The sequence below is a fragment of the Salmo salar genome, chromosome 15 (genome assembly GCF_965601325.2).
Source record: "Salmo salar chromosome 15, fSalSal1, whole genome shotgun sequence".
NCBI lineage: Eukaryota > Metazoa > Chordata > Actinopteri > Salmoniformes > Salmonidae > Salmo > Salmo salar.
In genome coordinates this window covers 114,097,658-114,116,632 of record NC_138305.1, presented here as the reverse complement: position 1 = coordinate 114,116,632, position 18,975 = coordinate 114,097,658, and the positions used below count along the sequence as shown (strand labels likewise).

The window sequence follows — 18,975 nt, the reverse complement described above, 5'->3', positions numbered from 1 at the left end:
CTAGTTTACAGTCCATGGTGGCAGTAACGGTCCTGAACCTAGTTTACAGTCCATGGTGGCAGTAACAGTCCTGAACCTAGTTTACAGTCCATGGTGGCAGCAACAGTCCTGAACCTAGTTTACAGTCCATGGTGGCAGTAACAGTCCTGAACCTAGTTTACAGTCCCTGGTGGCAGCAACAGTCCTGAACCTGCATTACAGTCCCTGGTGGCAGCAACAGTCCTGAACCTAGTTTACAGTCCTGAACTTAGTTTACAGTCCTGAACCTAGTTTACAGTCCCTGGTGGCAGCAACAGTCCTGAACCTAGTTTACAGTCCTGAACCTAGTTTACAGTCCTGAACCTAGTTTACAGTCCCTGGTGGCAGCAACAGTCCTGAACCTAGTTTACAGTCCCTGGTGGCAGCAACAGTCCTGAACCTAGTTTACAGTCCCTGGTGGCAGCAACAGTCCTGAACCTAGTTTACAGTCCATGGTGGCAGCAACAGTCCTGAACCTAGTTTACAGTCCATGGTGGCAGTAACAGTCCTGAACCTAGTTTACAGTCCCTGGTGGCAGCAACAGTCCTGAACCTAGTTTACAGTCCATGGTGGCAGTAACAGTCCTGAACCTAGTTTACAGTCCTGAACCTAGTTTACAGTCCATGGTGGCAGTAACAGTCCTGAACCTAGTTTACAGTCCATGGTGGCAGCAACAGTCCTGAACCTAGTTTACAGTCCATGGTGGCAGTACCAGTCCTGAACCTAGTTTACAGTCCATGGTGGCAGTACCAGTCCTGAACCTAGTTTACAGTCCATGGTGGCAGTAACAGTCCTGAACCTAGTTTACAGTCCATGGTGGCAGCAACAGTCCTGAACCTAGTTTACAGTCCATGGTGGCAGTAACAGTCCTGAACCTAGTTTACAGTCCATGGTGGCAGTACCAGTCCTGAACCTAGTTTACAGTCCTGAACCTAGTTTACAGTCCCGAACCTAGTTTACAGTCCATGGTGGCATCAACAGTCCTGAACCTAGTTTACAGTCCTGAACCTAGTTTACAGTCCATGGTGGCAGCAACAGTCCTGAACCTAGTTTACAGTCCATGGTGGCAGTACCAGTCCTGAACCTAGTTTACAGTCCATGGTGGCAGCAACAGTCCTGAACCTAGTTTACAGTCCATGGTGGCAGCAACAGTCCTGAACCTAGTTTACAGTCCTGAACCTAGTTTACAGTCCATGGTGGCATCAACAGTCCTGAACCTAGTTTACAGTCCATGGTGGCAGTACCAGTCCTGAACCTAGTTTACAGTCCATGGTGGCAGCAACAGTCCTGAACCTAGTTTACAGTCCATGGTGGCAGTAACAGTCCTGAACCTAGTTTACAGTCCATGGTGGCATTAACAGTCCTGAACCTAGTTTACAGTCCATGGTGGCATCAACAGTCCTGAACCTAGTTTACAGTCCTGAACCTAGTTTATAGTCCATGGTGGCATCAACAGTCCTGAACCTAGTTTACAGTCCTGAACCTAGTTTACAGTCCATGGTGGCATCAACAGTCCTGAACCTAGTTTACAGTCCTGAACCTAGTTTACAGTCCATGGTGGCAGCAACAGTCCTGAACCTAGTTTACAGTCCATGGTGGCAGTAACGGTCCTGAACCTAGTTTACAGTCCATGGTGGCAGTAACAGTCCTGAACCTAGTTTACAGTCCATGGTGGCAGCAACAGTCCTGAACCTAGTTTACAGTCCATGGTGGCATCAACAGTGCTGAACCTAGTTTACAGTCCATGGTGGCATCAACAGTCCTGAACCTAGTTTACAGTCCTGAACCTAGTTTACAGTCCATGGTGGCATCAACAGTCCTGAACCTAGTTTACAGTCCTGAACCTAGTTTACAGTCCATGGTGGCAGCAACAGTCCTGAACCTAGTTTACAGTCCATGGTGGCAGTAACGGTCCTGAACCTAGTTTACAGTCCATGGTGGCAGCAACAGTCCTGAACCTAGTTTACAGTCCATGGTGGCAGCAACAGTCCTGAACCTAGTTTACAGTCCATGGTGGCAGTAACAGTCCTGAACCTAGTTTACAGTCCCTGGTGGCAGCAACAGTCCTGAACCTGCATTACAGTCCCTGGTGGCAGCAACAGTCCTGAACCTAGTTTACAGTCCTGAACCTAGTTTACAGTCCTGAACCTAGTTTACAGTCCCTGGTGGCAGCAACAGTCCTGAACCTAGTTTACAGTCCTGAACCTAGTTTACAGTCCTGAACCTAGTTTACAGTCCCTGGTGGCAGCAACAGTCCTGAACCTAGTTTACAGTCCCTGGTGGCAGCAACAGTCCTGAACCTAGTTTACAGTCCCTGGTGGCAGCAACAGTCCTGAACCTAGTTTACAGTCCATGGTGGCAGCAACAGTCCTGAACCTAGTTTACAGTCCATGGTGGCAGTAACAGTCCTGAACCTAGTTTACAGTCCCTGGTGGCAGCAACAGTCCTGAACCTAGTTTACAGTCCTGAACCTAGTTTACAGTCCCTGGTGGCAGCAACAGTCCTGAACCTAGTTTACAGTCCTGAACCTAGTTTACAGTCCATGGTGGCAGTAACAGTCCTGAACCTAGTTTACAGTCCATGGTGGCAGCAACAGTCCTGAACCTAGTTTACAGTCCATGGTGGCAGTAACAGTCCTGAACCTAGTTTACAGTCCATGGTGGCAGCAACAGTCCTGAACCTAGTTTACAGTCCATGGTGGCAGTACCAGTCCTGAACCTAGTTTACAGTCCATGGTGGCAGTACCAGTCCTGAACCTAGTTTACAGTCCATGGTGGCAGTACCAGTCCTGAACCTAGTTTACAGTCCATGGTGGCAGTACCAGTCCTGAACCTAGTTTACAGTCCATGGTGGCAGTAACAGTCCTGAACCTAGTTTACAGTCCATGGTGGCAGCAACAGTCCTGAACCTAGTTTACAGTCCATGGTGGCAGTAACAGTCCTGAACCTAGTTTACAGTCCATGGTGGCAGTACCAGTCCTGAACCTAGTTTACAGTCCTGAACCTAGTTTACAGTCCCTGGTGGCAGCAACAGTCCTGAACCTAGTTTACAGTCCTGAACCTAGTTTACAGTCCTGAACCTAGTTTACAGTCCATGGTGGCATCAACAGTCCTGAACCTAGTTTACAGTCCTGAACCTAGTTTACAGTCCATGGTGGCAGCAACAGTCCTGAACCTAGTTTACAGTCCTGAACCTAGTTTACAGTCCATGGTGGCAGCAACAGTCCTGAACCTAGTTTACAGTCCATGGTGGCAGTACCAGTCCTGAACCTAGTTTACAGTCCATGGTGGCAGTACCAGTCCTGAACCTAGTTTACAGTCCATGGTGGCAGCAACAGTCCTGAACCTAGTTTACAGTCCTGAACCTAGTTTACAGTCCATGGTGGCATCAACAGTCCTGAACCTAGTTTACAGTCCATGGTGGCAGTACCAGTCCTGAACCTAGTTTACAGTCCATGGTGGCAGCAACAGTCCTGAACCTAGTTTACAGTCCATGGTGGCAGCAACAGTCCTGAACCTAGCTTACAGTCCATGGTGGCATCAACAGTCCTGAACCTAGTTTACAGTCCTGAACCTAGTTTACAGTCCATGGTGGCAGTACCAGTCCTGAACCTAGTTTACAGTCCCTGGTGGCAGCAACAGTCCTGAACCTAGTTTACAGTCCATGGTGGCAGTAACGGTCCTGAACCTAGTTTACAGTCCATGGTGGCAGTAACAGTCCTGAACCTAGTTTACAGTCCATGGTGGCAGCAACAGTCCTGAACCTAGTTTACAGTCCATGGTGGCATCAACAGTCCTGAACCTAGTTTACAGTCCATGGTGGCATCAACAGTCCTGAACCTAGTTTACAGTCCTGAACCTAGTTTACAGTCCATGGTGGCAGTACCAGTCCTGAACCTAGTTTACAGTCCCTGGTGGCAGCAACAGTCCTGAACCTAGTTTACAGTCCATGGTGGCAGTAACGGTCCTGAACCTAGTTTACAGTCCATGGTGGCAGTAACAGTCCTGAACCTAGTTTACAGTCCATGGTGGCAGCAACAGTCCTGAACCTAGTTTACAGTCCATGGTGGCATCAACAGTCCTGAACCTAGTTTACAGTCCATGGTGGCATCAACAGTGCTGAACCTAGTTTACAGTCCATGGTGGCAGCAACAGTCCTGAACCTAGTTTACAGTCCTGAACCTAGTTTACAGTCCTGAACCTAGTTTACAGTCCTGAACCTAGTTTACAGTCCATGGTGGCATCAACAGTCCTGAACCTAGTTTACAGTCCATGGTGGCAGCAACAGTCCTGAACCTAGTTTACAGTCCCTGGTGGCAGCAACAGTCCTGAACCTAGTTTACAGTCCCTGGTGGCAGTACCAGTCCTGAACCTAGTTTACAGTCCCTGGTGGCAGCAACAGTCCTGAACCTAGTTTACAGTCCATGGTGGCAGTACCAGTCCTGAACCTAGTTTACAGTCCTGAACCTAGTTTACAGTCCATGGTGGCAGTACCAGTCCTGAACCTAGTTTACAGTCCATGGTGGCAGTAACAGTCCTGAACCTAGTTTACAGTCCATGGTGGCAGTAACGGTCCTGAACCTAGTTTACAGTCCCTGGTGGCAGCAACAGTCCTGAACCTAGTTTACAGTCCATGGTGGCAGCAACAGTCCTGAACCTGCATTACAGTCCCTGGTGGCAGTACCAGTCCTGAACCTAGTTTACAGTCCCTGGTGGCAGCAACAGTCCTGAACCTAGTTTACAGTCCTGAACCTAGTTTACAGTCCTGAACCTAGTTTACAGTCCATGGTGGCATCAACAGTCCTGAACCTAGTTTACAGTCCATGGTGGCAGCAACAGTCCTGAACCTAGTTTACAGTCCTGAACCTACTTTACAGTCCATGGTGGCAGTACCAGTCTACACAGGGGTTTGAGACCTGCATTGTCTGCATGCTACAAGGTGTGAGCTCACTGAGATGGCTGAAGCCTTGGCAATTTGCTGAGAGTTAACACACAAACATGTTGTCATACTTGTCGTCCAGTATGTTGCGGTCCTGCTGGCTCTGGTCCAGACAGCTCTGTCTCTCTCTCAGCTCACCCAGAAGGGACGTCACCTGGGCCTTCAGCGCCTCGCCGTCCTTAGCCAGCTAAACACACACCATAGACACAGCACGCACACAGAGAGAGATGTTACTCAGACAGACAGAGAGAGAGGTTAGACACAGAGAGAGAGAGAGAGAGATGTTACTCAGACAGACACACACAGACAGAGAGAGATGTTACTCAGACAGACACACACAGACAGAGAGACAGACAGAGAGAGAGAGAGGTTAGACACAGAGAGAGAGAGAGGGAGAGAGAGAGAGAGAGAGAGATGTTAGACAGACAGGGAGTTTTTCCTAGGGAGTTTTTCCTAGCCACCGTGCTTCTTTCACATGCATTGCTTGCTGTTTGGGGGGTTTTAGGCTGGGTTTCTGTACAGCACTTTGAGATATCAGCTGATGTAAGAAGGGCTTTATAAATACATTTGATTTGATTTGAGTTGTTACTCAGAAAATATAATGCAGTAGGACTGAATGTTAGAGACAGAATGTGTTGTGAGGGTTTAAAATCCAAATCAAATTTTGTCACATGCGCCGAATACAACAGGTGTAGTAGACCTCACAGTGAAATGCTGAATACAACAGGTGTAGTAGACCTTACAGTGAAATGCTGAATACAACAGGTGTAGTAGACCTCACAGTGAAATGCTGAATACAACAGGTGTAGTAGACCTCACAGTGAAATGCTGAATACAACAGGTGTAGTAGACCTCACAGTGAAATGCTGAATACAACAGGTGTAGTAGACCTCACAGTGAAATGCTGAATACAACAGGTGTAGTAGACCTCACAGTGAAATGCTGAATACAACAGGTGTAGTAGACCTCACAGTGAAATGCTGAATACAACAGGTGTAGTAGACCTCACAGTGAAATGCTGAATACAACAGGTGTAGTAGACCTCACAGTGAAATGCTGAATACAACAGGTGTAGTAGACCTCACAGTGAAATGCTGAATACAACAGGTGTAGTAGACCTCACAGTGAAATGCTGAATACAACAGGTGTAGTAGACCTCACAGTGAAATGCTGAATACAACAGGTGTAGACCTTACAGTGAAATGCTGAATACAACAGGTGTAGTAGACCTCACAGTGAAATGCTGAATACAACAGGTGTAGTAGACCTCACAGTGAAATGCTGAATACAATAGGTGTAGTAGACCTCACAGTGAAATGCTGAATACAACAGGTGTAGTAGACCTCACAGTGAAATGCTGAATACAACAGGTGTAGACCTCACAGTGAAATACTGAATACAACAGGTGTAGTAGACCTCACAGTGAAATGCTGAATACAACAGGTGTAAACCTTAAAGTGAAATACTTACTTTACAAGCCCTTAACCAACAATGCAGTTAAGTCAAATAAGAGTTGAGAAAATATTTACTGAATAAACTAAAGTAAAAAATAAAGTAACAATAAAATAACTAACAAGGCTACATGCAGGAGGTACTGGTACCGAGTCCATGTGCGGGGATACCGTTTAGTCACGAGTCACCACCAGCCTTTCAAAGTGCTACTGGTCGGTAGTCATTTAGGCAGGTTACCTTAGTCCCTGTGTCCAAGAACCCTAAAGTGGTCTGCTTGAAATATGTAGGAATTACAGACTCGGTCAGGGACAGGTTGAAAATGTCAGTGAAGACATTTGCCAGTTGGTCAGCGTATGCTCTGAGTACGCGTCCTGGTAATCCGTCTGGCCCTGCTGCCTTGTGAATGTTGACCTGTTTAAAGGTCTTACTCACGTCGGATACGGAGAGCGTGATCACACAGTCGTCCGGAACAGCTGATGCTCTCATGCATGCTTCAGTGTTGCTTGCCTCAAAGCGAGCGTAGAAGTAATTTAGCTCATCTGCTACGCTCAGCTCGCGGCTGGGCTTCACTTTGTAGTCCGTAATAGTTTGCAAGCCCTGCCGTATCTGACGAGCGTTGGAGCCACTGAAGTACGATTCAATCTTAGTCCTGTATTGATGCTTTTCCTGTTTGGTGGTTTGTCGGAGGGCATAGCAGTATTTCTTATAAGCTTCCGGGTTAGAGTCCCGCCCCTTGAAAGCGGCAACTTTAGCTCAGTGCGGCTGTTGCCTGTAATCCATGGCTTCTGGTTGGGGTATGTACGTACGGTCACTGTGGGGACGACGTCCTCAATGCACTTATTGATGAAGCCAGTGACTGATGTGGTGTACTCCTCAATGCCATCAGTCCTGTAGCTTAGCATCTGCATCATCTGACCACTTCCGTACTGAGCGAGTCACTGGTACTTCCTGCTTTCGTTTTTGCTTGTTAGCAGGAATCAGGAGGATAGAATTTTGGTCAGATTTTCCAAATGGAGGGCGGCGGAGAGCTTTGTACACGTCTCTGTCTGTGGAGTAAATGTCTAGAGTTGTTTTCTCTCTGGTTGCACATGTAACATGCTGGTAGAAATGAGGTAAAACGGATTTTAAGTTTCCCTGCATTAAAGTCCCCGGCCACTAGGAGCGCCGCCTCTGGATGAGCGTTTTCCTGTTTGCTTACGGCCGTATACAGCTGGTTGAGTGGGGTCTTAGAGCCAGCATCGGTTTGTGGTGGTAAATAAGACAGCGATGAAGGCTTTTGACGAAGCCGTGAGGCCGATACGTAAAGTTTATTAAATATCAGTGATACTATCAAGAGCAGTGTGCGGTTTCCTTTTCCATTCGTCTTGTTCAACTGTTACCGTGCACCTGCAAAAAAGGATTGCTTGGATGTGCGAGTGCCTTTTTGAATTTTGAAATAAGACAGCTATGAAAAATATAGATGAAAACTCTCTTGGTAAATAGTGTGGTCTACGGCTTACCATGAGATACTCTACCTCAGGTGAGTAAAACCTTGAGACTTCCTTACTATTTGATTTCATGCACCAGCTGTTATTGACAGACACAGACCACCACCCCTCGTCTTACCAGAGACAGATGTACGTTATCCATGTCGTCGTTCAGCCACGACTCAGTGAAACATAATATATTACAGTTGTTAATGTCCCGTTGGTAGGAGAATCTCGAACGGAGCTCATCCAGTTTATTCTCCAATGATTGCACGTCGGCCAATAGAACGGATGGTAGATGCACTGTCACCCACTCGCTCTACGAATTCTCACAAGGCACCCGGACACCTGCGTTCCCCCTCTTCTTGACGGGGATTTGGGCCTTGTCGGGTGTCTGAAGTAAATCTTTTTGCGTCCGACTCGTTAAAAGAAAAATTATGAAACATTATGTACAAAATAAATTTTAAAAAATAAGTTACAAACAATGCGACAAAAACAAACAGAATAGATGGTTAGGAGCAGCAGCCATCCCCCCCCCACTGGGCGCCATTCTCCTCCGGCGCCATTTGTGGCGAGTGCGGTCTGTGATGTGTAGTGAGTGTGTGGATAGGGCGGTGTGTGTGTAGTGAGTGCAGTGTGTGTGTGTGTACCTGGGTACAGTGTGTGTGTGTGTGTGTGTGTACCTGGGTACAGTGTGTGTGTGTGTGTGTGTGTGTGTGTGTGTGTGTGTGTGTGTGTGTGTACCTGGTTACAGTCCTTGTCCTTCTGTTTCAGCAGCACTTCAGTTCTGTCTCTCTGAGCTGAAGTCTTCTGGAGGCAATCTAACTTCTCCTGCAGCTCTCTGTACCTACACACACACAGGGAAACACACACACACACACACACACAGGTATTTAGTATTACAGGGCATAACAGAGAGACACTAGACAGTTCTTACCTGCACTGTGTGGCTTGTAGCTGCTCTGTGAGTTTGGCCAGGTGGGAGCTGAGGAAACAGGAGGTAGAAACATCAGCACACACACACGCACGCACACACACACACGCACGCACACTGACAACACACACACACACACCGACAACACACACACACCGACAACACACACACACACAAACACCAGCAACACACACACACACTGACAACACACACACACACACACCGACAACACACACACACACACAGACAACACACACACACACACCGACAACACACACACACACACCGAAAACACACACACACGCACACGCACACACACACACGCACACGCACACACACACACGCACGCACGCACACACGTTGCAGGAAGTGATGAGGAAATGATGTCATACCTGTCAGACGGGGGCGGGGCATCGGAATGCTGAACCGTTTCCTCGGTAACACCAGAGCTCTAAGGAACACAAGCATGCCTTTACATTCCATTTCAATATTTTTATACATATTTTAGTCCGTCATTTCATTTAGTGGTATCCGGCGATGTTACGACAGCATCTGTGGGGCAACTCCCCAGACGGCCCAGGAGAGGAGAAGGTCTGGACTCCCCAGACGGCACACTGGGCCGAACCACACTGGGCCGAACCACACTGGGCCGAACCACACTGGGCCGAACCACACTGGGCCGAACCACACTGGGCCGAACCACACTGGGCCGAACCACACTGGGCCGAACCACACTGGGCCGAACCACACTGGGCCGAACCACACTGGGCCGAACCACACTGGGCCGAACCACACTGGGCCGAACCACACTGGGCCGAACCACACTGGGCCGAACCACACTGGGCCGAACCACACTGGCCAAACCACACTCTAACTAAATACTAAATATTTATTTTCCACCATAATTTGCAAATAAATTCATTAAAAATCCTACAATGTGATTTTCTGGATTTTTTTCTTCTCATTTTGTCTGTCACAGTTGACGTGTACCTATGATGAACATTACAGGCCTCTCTCATCTTTTTAAGTGGGAGAACTTGCACAATTGGTGGCTGACTAAATACTTTTTTGCCCCACTGTACCTTCTGTTGTTGATTTTTTACACAGAATGACCCTAACAATACACACACACACACACACACACACACACACACACACACACTACCTGCGCCTGAACCAGCTTGGATCCGAGCTGCTCAACCGAGCGACGAAGGCAGTCTCTCTCCCGCTCTCCCTCCTCCCTCTCTTTCTCCAGCTCCTCATTCCTCCTCATCAGATCTCTCATCCCTTCTTCCAACGTCTCTTTGTGGCTCTTCAGCAGCTGGAGAAACCCAGTCCCTCCTCCTGAGGGCTAGAAAGACGGAGGGAGGGAGGGAGGGAGGGAGGGAGAGAGAGAGAGGGAGGGAGGGAGGGAGGGAGGGAGGGAGGGAGGGAGGGAGGGAGGGAGGGAGGGAGGGAGGGAGGGAGGGAGGGAGGGACGGACGGAGGGAGAGAGAGAGGGAGGGAGGGAGGGAGGGAGGGAGAGAGGGAGGGAGGGACGGAGAGAGGGACGGAGAGAGAGACGGAGAGAGAGAGGGAGGGAGGGAGGGAGGGAGGGAGGGAGGGAGGGAGGGAGAGAGAGAGAGAGAGAGAGAGAGAGAGAGAGAGAGAGAGAGAGAGAGAGAGAGAGAGAGGGAGGGAGGGAGGGAAAGAGGGAGGGAGGGAGAGGGAGGGAGGGAGGGAAAGAGGGAGAGGGAGGGAAAGAGGGAGGGAGAGGGAGGGGAAGAGAGAGATAGAGACAGTATATTCAATAGAAGCTTTGCGGACCAATACAGAACACTAACTACAGTGTAGTTTAACTGGAGTACACTACCTACACAACACACACTACCCACACAACACACACTACCTACCCTACACTACAGTGTGTAGTGTAGTTAATACTGTAGTGTAGTTAATACTGTAGTTAGTGTACTGTAGTGTAGTTAATACTGTAGTGTAGTTAATACTGTAGTGTAGTTAATACTGTAGTTAGTGTACTGTAGTGTAGTTAATACTGTAGTGTAGTTAATACTGTAGTTAGTGTACTGTAGTGTAGTTAATACTGTAGTGTAGTTAATACTGTAGTGTAGTTAATACTGTAGTTAGTGTACTGTAGTGTTGTTTGTAGTTTAACTGCAGTACACTAACTACACTAAATGTACAACTCCGGGATGCTGGTCATCTAGGTAGAGCTGCAAAGAAAAAGCCATATCTCAGACTGGCCAATAAAAATAAAATATTAAAATGGGCAAAAGAACACAGACACTGGACAGAGGAACTCTGTCTAGAAGGGCAGCATCCCGGAGTCGCCTCTTCACTGTTGACGTTGAGACTGGACAGAGGAACTCTGCCTAGAAGGGCAGCATCCCGGAGTCGCCTCTTCACTGTTGACGTTGAGACTGGACAGAGGAACTCTGCCTAGAAGGGCAGCATCCCGGAGTCGCCTCTTCACTGTTGACGTTGAGACTGGACAGAGGAACTCTGCCTAGAAGGGCAGCATCCCGGAGTCGCCTCTTCACTGTTGACGTTGAGACTGGTGTTTTGCGGAACTATTTAATGAAGCTGCCAGTTGAGGACTTGTGAGGCGTCTGTTTTTCAAACTAGACACTCTAATGTACTTGTCCTCTTGCTCAGTTGTGCACCGGGGCCTCCTACTCTTTCTATTCTGGTTAGAGCCAGTTTGTGCTGTTCTTTGAAGGGAGTAGTACACGAGATCTTCAATTTCTTGGCAATTTCTCGCATGGAATAGCCTTCATTTCTCAGAACAAGAATAGACTGAGGAGTTTCAGAAGAAAGGTCTTTGTTTCAGGCCATTTTCAGCCTGTAATCGAACCCACAAATGCTGATGCTCCAGATACTCAACTAGTCTAAAGAAGGCCAGTTTTATTGGTTCTTTAATCAGAACAACAGTTGTCAGCTGTGCTAACAGAATTGAAAAAGGGTTTTCTAATGATCAATTAGCCTTTTAAAATGATAAACTTGGATTAGCTAACACAACGTGCCATTGGAACACAGGAGTGATGGTTGCTGATAATGGGCTTCTGTACGTCTATGTAGATATTCCATTAAAGAATCAGCCTTTTCCAGCTACAATAGTCATTTACAACATTAACAATGTCTACACTGTATTTCTGATCAATTTGATGTTATTTTAATGGACAAAACAATGTGCTTTTCTTTCAAAAACAAGGACATTTCTAAGTGACCCAAAACTTTTGAACGGTAGCGTTTATCCCAATTATGTGACGGTCCGACTGCATCCCTATCAACACTTTAACTTTTGGTGTCAGAGAGAATGACACAAGAACGTAAGCAAGACGACTAGCTTGCTTAAACCTCCTCCATGTATATCTCACTAGGTCAGGATATTAAACCTCCTCCATGTATATCTCACTAGGTCAGGGTATTAAACCTCCTCCATGTATATCTCACTAGGTCAGGATATTAAACCTCCATGTATATCTCACTAGGTCAGGATATTAAACCTCCTCCATGTATATCTCACTAGGTCAGGATATTAAACCTCCGCCATGTATATCTCACTAGGTCAGGATATTAAACCTCCTCCATGTATATCTCACTAGGTCAGGATATTAAACCTCCTCCATGTATATCTCACTAGGTCAGGATATTAAACCTCCTCCATGTATATCTCACTAGGTCAGGATATTAAACCTCCTCCATGTATATCTCACTAGGTCAGGGTATTAAACCTCCATGTATATCTCACTAGGTCAGGATATTAAACCTCCTCCATGTATATCTCACTAGGTCAGGATATTAAACCTCCTCCATGTATATCTCACTAGGTCAGGATATTAAACCTCCTCCATGTATATCTCACTAGGTCAGGATATTAAACCTCCTCCATGTATATCTCACTAGGTCAGGATATTAAACCTCCTCCATGTATATCTCACTAGGTCAGGGTATTAAACCTCCATGTATATCTCACTAGGTCAGGATATTAAACCTCCTCCATGTATATCTCACTAGGTCAGGATATTAAACCTCCTCCATGTATATCTCACTAGGTCAGGATATTAAACCTCCTCCATGTATATCTCACTAGGTCAGGATATTAAACCTCCTCCATGTATATCTCACTAGGTCAGGATATTAAACCTCCTCCATGTATATCTCACTAGGTCAGGATATTAAACCTCCTCCATGTATATCTCACTAGGTCAGGATATTAAACCTCCTCCATGTATATCTCACTAGGTCAGGATATTAAACCTCCTCCATGTATATCTCACTAGGTCAGGATATTAAACCTCCTCCATGTATATCTCACTAGGTCAGGATATTAAACCTCCTCCATGTATATCTCACTAGGTCAGGATATTAAACCTCCTCCATGTATATCTCACTAGGTCAGGATATTAAACCTCCTCCATGTATATCTCACTAGGTCAGGATATTAAACCTCCTCCATGTATATCTCACTAGGTCAGGATATTAAACCTCCTCCATGTATATCTCACTAGGTCAGGATATTAAACCTCCTCCATGTATATCTCACTAGGTCAGGATATTAAACCTCCTCCATGTATATCTCACTAGGTCAGGATATTAAACCTCCTCCATGTATATCTCACTAGGTCAGGATATTAAACCTCCTCCATGTATATCTCACTAGGTCAGGATATTAAACCTCCTCCATGTATATCTCACTAGGTCAGGGTATTAAACCTCCTCCATGTATATCTCACTAGGTCAGGATATTAAACCTCCTCCATGTATATCTCACTAGGTCAGGATATTAAACCTCCTCCATGTATATCTCACTAGGTCAGGATATTAAACCTCCTCCATGTATATCTCACTAGGTCAGGGTATTAAACCTCCTCCATGTATATCTCACTAGGTCAGGATATTAAACCTCCTCCATGTATATCTCACTAGGTCAGGATATTAAACCTCCTCCATGTATATCTCACTAGGTCAGGATATTAAACCTCCTCCATGTATATCTCACTAGGTCAGGATATTAAACCTCCTCCATGTATATCTCACTAGGTCAGGATATTAAACCTCCTCCATGTATACCTCACTAGTTCAGGGTATTTAAGCCTCCATATATCCACTAATTCCAATATATCCATGATTTCCTTCAGTGCCTGAGGGTGATAGTTTGTAGTGTGATTTCCTTTCCGGTCCATAGAGGTATTTAAGACCGTATTGAAATCTCCCACCATAATAAGTGTCTAGTGTTGCTTGTTGCTGTTGCTCTACTCTCTCTCTCCTCCATCCCTCTCTCTGTTACCTGACTACTAATGGCCTCTACTCTCTCTCTCCTCCATCCCTCTCTCTGTCACCTGACTACTAATGGCCTCTACTCTCTTCTCCATCCCTCTCTCTGTTACCTGACTACTAATGGCCTCTACTCTCTCTCTCTCCTCCATCCCTCTCTCTGTTACCTGACTACTAATGGCCTCTACTCTCTCCTCCATCCCTCTCTCTGTTACCTGACTACTAATGGCCTCTACTCTCTCTCTCCTCCATCCCTCTCTCTGTTACCTGACTACTAATGGCCTCTACTCTCTCTCTCTCCTCCATCCCTCTCTCTGTTACCTGACTACTAATGGCCTCTTCTCCCTCTCTCCTCCATCCCTCTCTCTGTTACCTGACTACTAATGGCCTCTACTCTCTCTCTCCTCCATCCCTCTCTCTGTTACCTGACTACTAATGGCCTCTACTCTCTCTCTCCTCCATCCCTCTCTCTGTCACCTGACTACTAATGGCCTCTACTCTCTCTCTCTCTCTCTCCATCCCTCTCTCTGTTACCTGACTACTAATGGCCTCTACTCTCTCTCTCTCTCCTCTATCCCTCTCTCTGTTACCTGACTACTAATGGCCTCTACTCTCTCCTCCATCCCTCTCTCTGTCACCTGACTACTAATGGCCTCTACTCTCTCTCTCCTCCATCCCTCTCTCTGTTACCTGACTACTAATGGCCTCTACTCTCTCTCTCCTCCATCCCTCTCTCTGTCACCTGACTACTAATGGCCTCTACTCTCTCTCTCCTCCATCCCTCTCTCTGTTACCTGACTACTAATGGCCTCTACTCTCTCCTCCATCCCTCTCTCTGTCACCTGACTACTAATGGCCTCTACTCTCTCCTCCATCCCTCTCTCTGTTACCTGACTACTAATGGCCTCTACTCTCTCCTCCATCCCTCTCTCTGTCACCTGACTACTAATGGCCTCTACTCTCTCTCTCCTCCATCCCTCTCTCTGTTACCTGACTACTAATGGCCTCTACTCTCTCTCTCTCTCCTCCATCCCTCTCTCTGTTACCTGACTACTAATGGCCTCTACTCTCTCTCTCCTCCATCCCTCTCTCTGTTACCTGACTACTAATGGCCTCTACTCTCTCTCTCCTCCATCCCTCTCTCTGTTACCTGACTACTAATGGCCTCTACTCTCTCCTCCATCCCTCTCTCTGTCACCTGACTACTAATGGCCTCTACTCTCTCCTCCATCCCTCTCTCTGTCACCTGACTACTAATGGCCTCTACTCTCTCTCTCCTCCATCCCTCGCTCTGTCACCTGTCAACCAGGAAATACAGCATAATGTGTGGATGGACAATTCTCTCCTTCCTCTTTTATCCATCCATCTCTACCCACCAGGGTTGGGCTCAATTCAACAACGTTCAACTCACCAGTTTAAATTCAAATTTAAACGGCCACATCCCACAGGATAGAGAGAGTTTGAGTGACAGGAAGTAGAATTTAATTCAGTGTAATTCACAGAAATTCCACTCAGCCACAGAACGTTTTGATTGAATCTGACAGGTCACACTTCCAGATACTAAAGAAAAACACTTTTCTCCAGAAACAACGTTTATATATGGCCAGGTCGCAATTGTAAATGAGAACTTGTTCTCAACTTGCCTACCTGGTTAAATAAAGGTGAAATAAAAATAAAAATAAAATATACTCTTAACCTTAGAATAGACCATCTTAACCTTAGAATAGACCATCTTAACCTTAGAATAGACCATCTTAACCTTAGAATAGACCATTATACACTGAGTGTACATAACATTAGGAACACCTTTTTGCCCTCAGAACAGCCTCAATTCATCGAGACTCTACAAGATGTTCGAAAGCGTTCCACTTTCCACGTTCCATTTTGACTCCCAATGCTTCCTACAGTTGTGTCAAGTTGTCTGGATGTCCTTTGGGTGGTGGAACATTCTAGATACACACAGGAAACTGTTGAGTGTGGAAAAAAACAATAATGGATCATAGCTTTCACCTGCTTTCACCTGGTCAGTCTGTCATGGAAAGAGCAGCTGTTCCTTTTCCCACCAGAATGCTGATGCATTCTGGAAAATGTTGTATTTTCCCCATATTGAACAAAATGTAAGTGATTAATGAAATATAATAACTTAGAATATTCACATTTGTTTTCCTTGATCATTCGTTTAAAAGAGTTTGTCCTGAAAATGAATTTGTTTCAACAATACTTTATATGCATGTGTATAACGACATGTCTGATGTTTTATAGATGTATATTTGTATAGACTATGCCTACTATAGAAGAGGAGACATCATTTGAATTTCACTGATTTCAATTCTATTTCCTTCCAATTCAAATAGCAATTTCTGTATCCTGTTTACTACTTAAATTCAACATCAAGAATGTATTTGGTATTTCTGAATCTAACCATTCCTACCTCCGTACTGACCAGTGAGGATGCTACGGTTCCGTTGGTCTCGGACCTCTTCTCATGCTCCCCTCCACTCCCAGGACCCCCATTGGATTCGGGGCAGGAGTCCTGGCTGAAACTGGGACCGTTGACCAGCAGGCCTTGGTTCGCTCCAGGGTTGGAGGGGCTGGCCAGGCTGGTAAGGCTGTGGTTCTCCCTGGCCAGTCTCTCCACTAGCGCCCGGGCCTCCTGGAAACGACAGCTGAGGAATTCCCTCTCTTCTCTAGATCTCCGCTTCCATTCCTCCATCTCCTCACAGCGCTCACGCAGGGCCTGGTTGCTGGTCCGCAACGCCTCTACACACACACACACACACACACACACACACACACACACACACACACACATACACAATCTGTGCCTCATTGTGGATCAAAGAAAGTATTCCCCAGTGGCGTGTGAGTGAGTCCTACCTCGGAGCTGCTGGTTGTCACCCAGTAGTCTGGTCACCACCTCATTGGCTGCCAGCTCAGCAGGAACCCGGAGAGCCCCGCCTCCCTCGTCCCCAGCCATGTCCCAGGTGTCTGTCTGGGGCTGTACCATGCTGCTGAAACGTGTTAAAATGGTGCGTCATACATGTAGACAGACACACATCATCAGCTACTAGTAGTAGGTTTACATTAGTAAACTACTAAAAACTTGTACAGCAGGTCTGATTGGCTCCATAGCCCTGGTGATGATGCTACGGATGTAAACCACAGCCTCACGTGATAAGAACATTAATGACTCAAAATATACAGGGTCAGTAGCTATATACAGGGTCAGTAGCTATATACAGGGTCAGTATCTATATACAGGGTCAGTAGCTATATACAGGGTCAGTAGCTATATACAGGGTCAGTAGCTATATACAGGGTCAGTAGCTATATACAGGGACAGTAGCTATATACAGGGACAGTAGCTATATACAGGGTCAGTAGCTATATACAGGGTCAGTAGCTATATACAGGGTCAGTATCTATATACAGGGTCAGTAGCTATATACAGGGTCAGTAGCTATATACAGGGTCAGTAGCTATATACAGGGACAGTTCCAGGGTCAGTAGTTATATACAGGGACAGTTCCAGGGTCAGTAGCTATATACAGGGTCAGTATCTATATACAGGGTCAGTAGCTATATACAGGGACAGTTCCAGGGTCAGTAGCTATATACAGGGACAGTTCCAGGGTCAGTAGCTATATACAGGGTCAGTAGCTATATACAGGGTCAGTTCCAGGGTCAGTAGCTATATACAGGGACAGTAGCTATATACAGGATCAGTAGCTATATACAGGGTCAGTAGCTATATACAGGGTCAGTAGCTATATACAGGGTCAGTAGCTATATACAGGACAGTAGCTATATACAGGGTCAGTAGCTATATACAGGGTCAGTAGCTATATACAGGCACTGTATATGGGTAAGGTGACTATATACAGGGTCAGTTCCAGTACCATATTAAAACCTGTTAAGGTATAGTGGACAGTATTTTCACAGCAGGATGAAAAACGTACTCAAATTAAACGGCCTACTACTCTGGCCCAGAAACTAGAATATGCATATTATTAGTAGATTTGGATAGAAAACACTCTGAAGTTTCTAAAACTGTTTGAACGATGTCTGTGAGTATAACAGAACTCATATGGCAGGCAAAAACCTGAGAAAAATCCAACCAGGAAGTGGGAAATCTGAGAATTGTGGTTCTTCTTTTGAATCCCTATCGAAACTACAGTGTCTGTGGGGTCACGTTGCACTTCCTAAGGCTTCCATTGGCTGTCAACAGCCTTCAGAAAGTTTTTTCATCCTTCTCCTGTTACTGGGCAGAAAATAGGAGCTCAGTCAATGAGTGGACTGCCTGAGGACAAAGGGCTTGGTGATGTGCAAGCCAGCGAGAGCGCCGTTCCTTCTTTTTCTCCTGGAATGAATACACTATCGTCCGGTTGGAATATTATCGCATTTTTTATGTTAAAAAGACCCTAAGGATTGATTGTAAACAACGTTTGACATGTTTCTACGACTGGTAATGGAACTATTTGACTTTTCGTCTCTGGTACTGCGCCGCGCGCGCGTTATGCCTTTGGATAGTGATCTGAACGCACGAACAAAACGGAGGTATTTGGACATAAATATGGAGTATTTCGAACAAAACAAACATTTCTTGTGGAAAGAGGAGTCCTCGGAGTGCATTCTGACGAAGATCAGCAAAGGTAAGAGAATATTTATAATACTAATTCTGAGTTTAGTTGACCACTTGGCGGGTGTCTGTATAGCTTGCTTTGATGGCGAGCTATGTACTCAGAATATTTAAAAATGTGCTTTCTCCGTAAAGTTATTTTAAATTCTGACACAGCGGTTGCGTCAAGGAGTAGTGTATCTATAATTCTTTAAATAATTGTCATGTATTTTGTCAATGTTTATGATGAGTATTTTTGTAAATTGATGTGC

The 18,975-nt window shown here is 46.0% G+C and overlaps 1 protein-coding gene across 4 annotated transcripts in view; it reads right to left on the bottom strand.

The window, feature by feature from the left end:
• Positions 1 to 18,975, bottom strand: part of LOC106572992 (NF-kappa-B essential modulator-like) — a 44,681-nt gene that overhangs the window by 20,451 nt on the left and 5,255 nt on the right. For 2 of the 4 annotated variants that reach the window (XM_082962304.1, XM_082962302.1), the window contains exons 2-8: positions 16,963 to 17,096; positions 16,517 to 16,845; positions 9,974 to 10,159; positions 9,201 to 9,259; positions 8,812 to 8,859; positions 8,619 to 8,721; positions 5,028 to 5,143 (exon numbers count right to left, since the gene is read on the bottom strand). In XM_082962304.1, the coding sequence (XP_082818430.1) occupies positions 5,028 to 5,143; positions 8,619 to 8,721; positions 8,812 to 8,859; positions 9,201 to 9,259; positions 9,974 to 10,159; positions 16,517 to 16,845; positions 16,963 to 17,092 (971 nt within the window). In that variant the 5' untranslated portion in view covers positions 17,093 to 17,096. The remainder of the gene's footprint in view (positions 1 to 5,027; positions 5,144 to 8,618; positions 8,722 to 8,811; positions 8,860 to 9,200; positions 9,260 to 9,973; positions 10,160 to 16,516; positions 16,846 to 16,962; positions 17,097 to 18,975) is intronic. The other 2 variants (XM_082962305.1, XM_082962303.1) reach the window with 2 other exon arrangements.